Here is a 9076-nt window from a genome sequence, read left to right as displayed (position 1 = left end):
TGGCTAACAGAGAGAGGGCACGCTCGACACACTATACATCCGTTCACACTTGGCATTCCTGTCAAGGACACCGGAGTCAGAGGTTGGTAGTCGGGGTCTGAGCTGGTAGAGTGACACACAGATTGTAATTACAAAGTCATAAGTGATCAATGCTCACTGAAAACACCAGGGCCTGGGGTGTAATTCAGTGATAGAGCTTATGCTCACATGTTCGAGTCTTTGGGTTTAATTTAATTCCAACACACACACACACACACACACACACACACACACACACACACACACACACTTAAAAAAAGAAAGACTAGTGCCACAATGAGAAGCCATCAAGAAGAAATGCTTTCAAAACAAAGGTAACTTTATTGTATAAATTTTACACTGTAAAAGAATATGAAATGAAGCTTTGTCTAAATTTTCTTGCTGATTCTCTTGTAGACAAGGTCGCCCAGTGTCATGGTCTGAAAGTCAGAAGAGAGATTATGAAATATTTTCTTGATGATGAATTGTAAAACAAACAAACAATGATCTCCCCAAATGATCCCAAATGTGCTAACATGTGAAGCACCTTTGAAAATTTTTATTTTCTTTATGGGCAGAGGAATGATGGGCAACTTTTTCTAAAACACCATGCTGTATCTTGTCACTTCTCTTGTTCATGTGGAGGGCTGTCCTGCCAGCCACTGAATTATTTCCTAAATCAATGACAGCTATAGAAAAACCATCCAGAGCAGCCCAATCCATTGTCTCAAAATTTCATTGATCTATTACTGCCCACTGACTGCCTGTGGCTAAACACAGGATATGTACATGGATACACTGGGCGACTAGAATGGAACGTAGCAGGGGCTTTATAATTTTCCTCCTAAACTTGTGAACGAAGCACATGAGAACACTGGCCATGGGTTTGTATGCAGGATGCTTACTGAGCATGCTCAAAGTCTCAGCATAGCAAAAAAAACAAAACACATCAGTTTTAAGGTTGTTGGTGAATGGTCCTTCCATCCAGCCCTCTCGGTCTCTGATCTTATGTCTTATGCTATCAAGTGGAAAAGGAGCTCCTTAGCTCCAGCAATCACCCCCTGGGTTGGAGCCCTGGCTTTATCACATCAGCTATGTGGTCTTGGATAGGTTGGCCTGATTATGAAATCCGTTGTCTGTGATGCCCATAGGAGACTGGAAGACTAGGGAAATGCATCTCCACTCAGTCCAGGGCCGCTCCTCTCTGCTCACCTGCTCTGTTGTGAGAGTGAGGGGCAAGAATGGGGACTGAACATTGCTTCATGATTGACACCCCTCTCTCTCCATGGTTGGGAGAGGTTTTCACTTGCCCAGATGATGTCACTTGGACAGGCAGCTGTCTTCTCTGACCCCCTAAAGTGCATTCTGGATACAAAGGAGAGCTGGAAGACCTAACCTTGGGAGGAACACTACCAATTATCATGTAGGCTGTGGACGGGATGTTACCAACAGCTAGGCATGGAGGATGACTGGATAGGAGTGCACACCCAGGGTGTCATTCGTTAGCGGCCATAAACTTGGCACAAGTGTGACTTCACGCCAATGCCAAGTGGGCAGAGGCATCTACTAGGCACCCGAGCTGTGGAAGATGGCAGCCTCTGTGGCTTGTTGCTTAGTGCTGAGGCAGAAGGAAAGGCTGTGGCTGTTAATCACTCTGACATCATCAAAGAGGAACAGCAACAAGAGAGCCAAGCTCTTGTGCAGGTCTTGCACTGATGTGAAGTACTGCTGCAGGAGGCATGGGGTCCTCATGGGTAGGAGATCTGCAGATGGAGTGGAGTCTGGGGACATCCCTGGGTTGAATGGACTTCTGTCCTACAGGGAGGTCTGTGGCCCTAACCCAGCAGAGACAGGAAAAGGCAAGTTGTGTTGTGCACATCCTGTCCTACGTCTCAGCACACCAAGTACTTCTTACCCCATCCTGTTGAAGTGCTCTTGGGATCAGGGAAGAGGCAGGAAGTGGGCAAGGAGGAGAGGCTGAGGGGATGGCAGTGGCTGACTTGGGAGTGGAGGGCAGCCTGGAGGTGGAGTGGAGGTGGAGTCACCAGGTAACTTAGAAAAGGTGCCCCTTCCTCAAGACACTGCTCTTCTGTCTGTCAGAACATCACCCTGATGTTCAGCCCTGGTTTGGTCAGAACAAGATGGGTGCAGATGTACTGAGTGCAAATTTCCACTGTCTATGGTGGGAACAGCTTCCCTAGGCCTTGAGTGGTGAACAACTGAGAGATTAGCTCAAGAGATGGACCCAGTTCTGGGGTCTTGACCGCCATTTGACCAGCTCTTCTGGTCATAGCCTTACTTTCCCCACTTAGAAAAGTGGTGTTCAAAGATTCGAGACAATATGTATCAACTCCATGGCACATAATGGATCCCCTTAAGTGGTAGAAGACACTGACTAAAGCCAAGATCTCAGGGAGGAAAAGATGGAGAATGAGAGATGTCATACAACTGCCCCTCACTCTTTACATCTCCATTCCCCACAAGCTGTGGGATGGCAAGACCAGAGTGCCGACTTACATTGGTGATTGTGTCGCCATTGAGTTCGGTCACGGACTTCATGCCCTTGAAACTTGTCACCATCTTATTGTCACCTTCCATAGTAACCACGGTCTGCAGGGAAGAGAGGTCATGACCCACGAGCAAAGGCCTGGCAATGACGCTAATGAGGTCGCTTCCCCGCATGGTGACCACTGGCAATGAGTCAATGTCCTGTTCATCTCTAGTTCTCTAGCACTGAATGGAAATTGAGTATACTTATGAATGAAGGAGAATGTCAAGCCTGCCTAAGTGGTTCTCCCCTGGGGAAAAAAATCCTAAAATAAAATATAAAATCCTATTTTTCAAGCTTATAGAGGGAGGTGGTGGCAGAACTCCAATCACCAGCCGCCATGGGGACACAGTTTGCTGTGGTAGATATTTAGTCTTTCCTATTGTGGCGCCAATTCCAAGCCTTCTACATCAAGGATGGTGGTAAATTGAAGTGGCTGGGCACAGTGCAGCGCTTTTAATTTCAGTGCTCAGGAGGCAGGAGCTAGAAGAGCCTGAGCTTGAGGCCAGTCTGGGCTACGTGGCAAGATGCTGGGGGAGGGAGGAGAAAAAGAAAGGAAGCAAGGGAGGGATGGGGAGAACCAAAGGAGGGCGGAGGAAGAAGTATAGTCAGGAACAAAAGACACAAGGTCAAAAATCTGCCTCCCCAATGGGCCACTGGAAAACCCATGGCACCCCACCCAATCCCCCTCTGCCCTTCACCTTGACAAGTAAGAAAAGGAGAAACAAGAGCAACTTGAAGAGGCTGCTGAGCCTGAGGCACAAAGCTGCCAGGAAAGGCAGGAGTGGAGAGAACAGAGGCAGAGTCCACTGGCTTCCCTGGGATGTGCAGGCTTCCTGGGGAGGGGCAGATGACGGAACCCACAGCCCTGGATCTCTGTTATCACCTGTCCATCGCTCACACAGTCCACGGGCAGCTGGCACTGCCACCTGGAACCGTTGCCCCGAGGAGGTGAAGCTGCCCTGACTCCGTTAAAGGATTTCATTGGCACCGATTTGCCCCAGTTCCGGGTTCTCCATGGAGGACTCTGAGAGCCTGGAGCACTGACCCTGAGGATCCTGCTCTGTGCCCCATTTCCCCCACATCGTCTATAGAGAGAGCCCAGATGTCTCATGATCCCTGAGACATTGAGAAGTCTGTTCTCAGAGCTCTCTGTGTCTCCTGCCTGAAGAGGGTTTAGTGTCACGGTCTCTGTTAGGAGAATTTTGGGGGGACAGGAGGTGGGACTACATACCTTGACCTTTTCCCCACTCATGGTCTCCAGCTCGCACTCCTCCCCCAAGGTGAACTCATTCTGGAGCACTTTGGGCCCATAGGTGATGGTGAGTTTGACATGCTTCCCATTATGCACGATTTCTGATATCCCCTTGATGTCCTTCCCCTTCTGGATGAGATCATCAGGCATTCCTGGAAGAGCCCATGTAAAGTTAGAGTCTGGAGGAGCAGAGAGATCACTGTACATTCCTGAGGCTCCACACACTTCTATATAGCAGACCTGTGAGCAGTAAGGCCTTTGGTTTCTGACGGAGAAAGTCAGTGGCCTGCTACTATTTTCCCAATTAGTATTGTTAGTTTTTGAGGCAGAGTCACTTGTAGCCTAGGCTAGCCTTAGTTCACTATATAGTTGAGGGTGACCTTGAGCATCTGATCCTCCTGCTTGCACCTCCCTAGTGCTGGGATTACAGTTGTGTGTCACCGTACTGGGCTTCTATGATCTGGGGATTGAACCCAGGGCTCCATGAACTGCTAGGCAAGCACGCTACCCACTGATCTGCATTCCCAGCCCCATCAATTCACTTGTGATAAGGAACCTCATTTGGAACCAGGTAGTGGTGGCACATACCTTTAATCCCAGTACTTGGGAGGCAGAGCCAGGCGTATCTCTGTGAGTTCGAGGCCAGCCTGGGCTACAAAGTGAGTTCCAGAAAGGCGCAAAACTACACAGAGAAACCCTGTCTCGAAAAACCAAAAATGAGGCCCTTTCCTTTTTGTCTCCCTGCTTTTTACTCATTCTCCCTCCCAATTTTCCCCCTTTTTAGTGGTCTTGTTCTTAGAGTGGGAACACGTAATCCTCCAGGATGTTTATCTTCCAACTCAAATGGTCCCACACACAAGTGTGACCATGCCAGGCACACTTGCTGTGGCCTCTGGAGTCAAGGCTCTTGTGGGTAATGTCCAGAAGTCCTTTGCCCCAGAATAGGGCTTTGCCGATGTCAGAGCAAATCTGTGCCTTTACATGAATAGAGGTTTACAGGAATCATGAATTCCCAGCAAGAGCAGAGAGCCCTTTGTACGGCCAAGGGGTCCTCGAATTCGAGAGCTGTGACTTGTCCACAAAAGCACCTTTGAGTCCCAAGATGACCCGAGTGTCCTCCTTTCCCTGCTCTCGCTGTTTCCCATCTTTTCTCTGTTATTCTCCTTTGTCCCACCTTGCCCTCTGCCCACAGGGCTCTCTCTTCCTGGAACGCACTCTTCTCTCCCTGGTCCCAGGCTCGGCCTTCAGCATCAGTCTTTCCCTCCTATACCCCAGAAACATAGGCCATTTAACTAGGGTCTCTGGGACCCAGCACCTGCTTCTGACTCCAACTCCAATACATCCGATACAGCAGCCCTCGTGGCTGCTTCTCCTTTCTTGGCGTCAGCTGTCTCAACAGTGATCAACTCAGTTTTATGGTGAGTACTAAATGTGGACATTGCTTTTCCTGGTATAAAGTCATCAACATTGAGGGACATGTCATTGCATTTAACTCCAAGCAATTGGTCAGTATTGTAGCTTTGTCTCCAAACATTGGTCAGGGTTGCAGCTTATCACACTCTGTCTCCCTGGCGTATGTACAAGCAGAGTGCTTGAGGTATGGTTGGTCTTGAACCAATGACTGCTAGAGAAATGAATGAGTGAGTGAGTGGATGAACAAGGTCATGATGAAGTTCCAGTAGACACACGTCAATCCAGCTCAGTGTCGTTTCCACTGCTCCTGGTGGCCTTGTCCAGTGAGGGACAGTGTAAGTAGCAAGAGACCAGGAGAGTCACTAAAGCACTCCTAAATTTGGGATAGCCTGGATCCTTCCTTTTACTGCTGAGAGTAGGGCTAGCCCCTCATTGCCGTTACATCAGCTTTGGCGTCCCACCCAACACTCACCCATTGCCTTCATGAAGGGCTCAAAGTTCTCTTGGCTCTGCAGTTGGTACTTGCCGGAGAAGTTCATGGTGGCGATGAGGCTCCCTTTCCACAGCTGACCACAGCAGCTCTGCCTGCCAGGCCACCCCCTCGTGGCTATTTTATAAGGGGCTTCTTCCTCCTCAGATATAGGCCATAGGTCAGTGCTTGTCGATTTCTTTATGGCCAGGTTCAAACATTAACTCCTGAGAGCAATGGTCAACGATAAAAATCAGAATGGGCAAGGCAGAGGTTTGTTCTAATTCAGCAAACATTAGTGAGTGCCAATCAAGTACAAAGCTCTATGTGATGCTGCCTTTATGGTGACTTACCACTGCTAATGAAGTAAGTGTGTGTGCATGAAATGTATGTGCACAGATGCATATGTGCAACAGACATATGTGAATTATGTCTCTAACAATGTACACATGCATATATACATAGGTGTACATATCTATGTGTTTGTACACTTGTATATATGCATGTATTTATATACATGTAGCTACAGATGCACACACACACATATACATATATAAACACATTCATGTATATGGGTGTTATGTGGGGAGAAATACCTTTGAACTCAAAACCTTTTTCACATAACCTTATGTTTGTGTCTCAACCTTTCATTATCATACAGACATCATTTTACATACATGTCATCAGTCCCTAGAGCTGTTTTGTATTCTGAGAATTCTTGCTCGGTGATTCCGGGCAGTCCCACAGTCCAGGCAGGCCTCCTTGTGGAAGTACTAACAGGGCTCTACTGTCAGCAGGTGTAAGTCCCTTGCAGCAGCAATGTAGACATTTCGATGCGTTTTGTTGGACAGAGACAAGTCAAGGGAAGGAGAAGGCACTGCCTGCTGACTTACCCCATCTCTGCTTCAAGGCAGGAACATGGTGATACATGAGAGTTTGGTCTGCCTGGAACTGGCCTTGGGCAGAAAGCGGAGGGATGCTTTATCCCCTGTGAAGATGAGGATCTTTATCCCCCCAGATCTTGTGTTTGAGGCAGCTCTCAGCATGTGATGCTTCACACCCCGGTTCTCTCTTCTGTCTAGACTTTAGCATCAGGCTCTGCACCCACAGCCTTCAGCTCTCTACCTTGAGGCTACATAGACTGTTGTGAATCAGAACCTGGGGTGTGCCATGCCTCAGTTTTAAACCTCTGATGGTCTCTAGTGCTCCAGCGGTCACAGGTCCTGGATGAGGTGGAAGGTCCCTGTGTCTGCTGTCCTGGCTGCGACAACTGCTTTCAACAGAGCTTGTACTCTGCTACCCTGAGCTCTCACTTTTGTCTTGGAAAGTGACTGTCATTGTCTAGACTTCTAGTGTGGCTGCTAGGCTTGCAGAAGCCAGCTTTAGTCAAACTCCTTTCTCTGGAGGTCGCAGTCACAGGGCTAGTCAAAGGTGTCAGGGGTGTCCACTCTGTGGGAATGGGTGTCTCTTCTTCTGCTCTTTCCCCCTTCTCCCAGCTAGGGGGCACTTTATAACACCCCCACCCATCCTCCTCCTCCTCCTCCATTCAGCTGGGCTGACTCTCAACATCCTTCTCCACTGTGCTCTTTCCTCAGTATTCCCAATGTCTGGCACGTGGGATGAGTTCAATCAGTGATGGTTCAGCAAAGAGAAAAAACATCAAAAGATAACGAGGCCGTGGCTCTTGTGGTTAAGAGGTAATGAGAGATATGGAGTAGTCAGATCAGCAAACCAGTCCTGTAATCAGTGAATCATACGAGTCCAGAAGCAAGGAGACCGGAGGGCAAGTGTGTCTGTGTGCACGCACATGGGTGTGTGTGTCCTTCACGTGGCTGCGGCTGGCCTGAGAGCCAGTGGAGAAAGCTGTGGAAGGGATGGAAATTGTTGCCCCAGCCTGACGGCCCGCTCCTCTCTTCCCGCCCTTGGTGTTTTTTGTTTGTTTGTTTGTTTGTTTGTTTTCCTGTCACCCTGCTCTGTCATCCCAGCCTGTGTGAGATGTTTTTACCTAGAGTCCTTTCTGTTCCTGGACCGTTTCCTCCCACTTCTGCCCAGCAGCTCTCTACTCCACCCAGAAACTTCCAGGGTTGCAGTGTCTCCCTCTAGACCACGAGGCTCTGGTCCAGCAGATCTGCGGTAGGGATGGGAGGGAGGAATTTGGATGGATGAGAGCTCATGCCAGAGCCACCGGTGCCTCAGGAAGACAGCTTAGGGCCAACAGCCCTGCCAGTCTCCAGTAGGGGTATATCTATTACCTCAATACCCACACACAGACTCCCCAGAACCTCTGGAGTTTGCAGCTTCTGGTCCAGCCAAGCCTTTAAGAAGTCCTTGAATCTCTACACCACATGCCCGATGCCTGGGCCTTTCTCACTCATCCCCGACAGGTGGTGTTTATATGCACTTGTTATGGGAGAGGCTCTTCTCGTTGGCATGATGGGAGCAGGGCATTAGTTGAGGGTAGCAGCACACAGATTCTGGCCCCAGCACAGAGAGCCGCTCTACTCGGCCTCCCCTGCTTAGCTCTCCTCTAATCGTGTTAAGGACGTGAAGTGCATCATGGGCCACACGTTGAAATGATCCACGGGAGAAAGATACAGACAAGCACACAGATTAAGCCAATTAAGATTCTATGAGTCCTTTAATTTGAGTTGGCGACCAAGAGTGAGCCAACACCTCAGAGTATCTTGGTACCGAAGCTCCGGGGCGACAGCATTTTAAAAAGTAAAACTCACAAAAATCATAATTTATATCAAAGCCAAGTGAGGGTAAGACTAACCTTGAAACATTTATTTCCAGCAGAACATAGTAGTTATTTCAAACATAAACAGCGATTATTTTTTACTTATATCTTTCTTCTGTTAATTTAGTATATATTGCGTTTGTATAAACAATGCATCTGGACCACGGCCAGGGCCATGGAATCTCACATGTGTTGCTGAGGCAGATGTGACTATTGTGAGATAGAAGGCCGAGAGCTGTCTAAGTAAACACAAAATGGTGACTCAGGACAAGACTGCATTATCTTGGTCACTCCAATGTCAAATTCGAGCTGTCCCTGAGCATTCTTGTGTGTTGAGAATTTATGTCTATTTGTAGTTACCTAACCCCTTGAGCACAAGGCAGGAATTCGCAGAGTGGCTCAAAGGATGATCAGAACATGAAGGTGTCTTCCTGCTCAGAGCCTGTGACTTACACTATGAAAGGGACAGTCTAGACACTGATCTCCAAGTGGGGCACTGAATTTTTGTATTTACATATATAGTGAGTTTAAAGGTATATTCTATAACAAGGTTGCATTCGAATTTTCCTGAGGGATCTTCCCCCACCTCTGCATATGCTGCATGCTCGTGTGTGTGTGTGTGTGTGTGTGTGT

The 9076-nt window shown here is 48.3% G+C and overlaps 1 protein-coding gene across 1 annotated transcript; it reads right to left on the bottom strand.

The window, feature by feature from the left end:
- Positions 1 to 337: 337 nt before the first annotated feature.
- Fabp1 (fatty acid binding protein 1) lies at positions 338 to 5909 on the bottom strand. The gene is made up of 4 exons (XM_028860221.2): positions 5707 to 5909; positions 3801 to 3973; positions 2536 to 2628; positions 338 to 458 (listed from the first exon to the last, which is right to left on the bottom strand). The coding sequence occupies exons 1-4, from the start codon at positions 5771 to 5773 to the stop codon at positions 408 to 410; spliced, it is 384 nt and encodes a 127-aa protein (XP_028716054.1). The 5' UTR covers positions 5774 to 5909; the 3' UTR covers positions 338 to 407.
- Positions 5910 to 9076: the final 3167 nt, after the last annotated feature.

Source organism: Peromyscus leucopus, chromosome 3 (assembly GCF_004664715.2).
Source record: "Peromyscus leucopus breed LL Stock chromosome 3, UCI_PerLeu_2.1, whole genome shotgun sequence".
Classification (NCBI taxonomy): domain Eukaryota; kingdom Metazoa; phylum Chordata; class Mammalia; order Rodentia; family Cricetidae; genus Peromyscus; species Peromyscus leucopus.
This window is presented reverse-complemented; position numbering and strand designations above follow the sequence as displayed.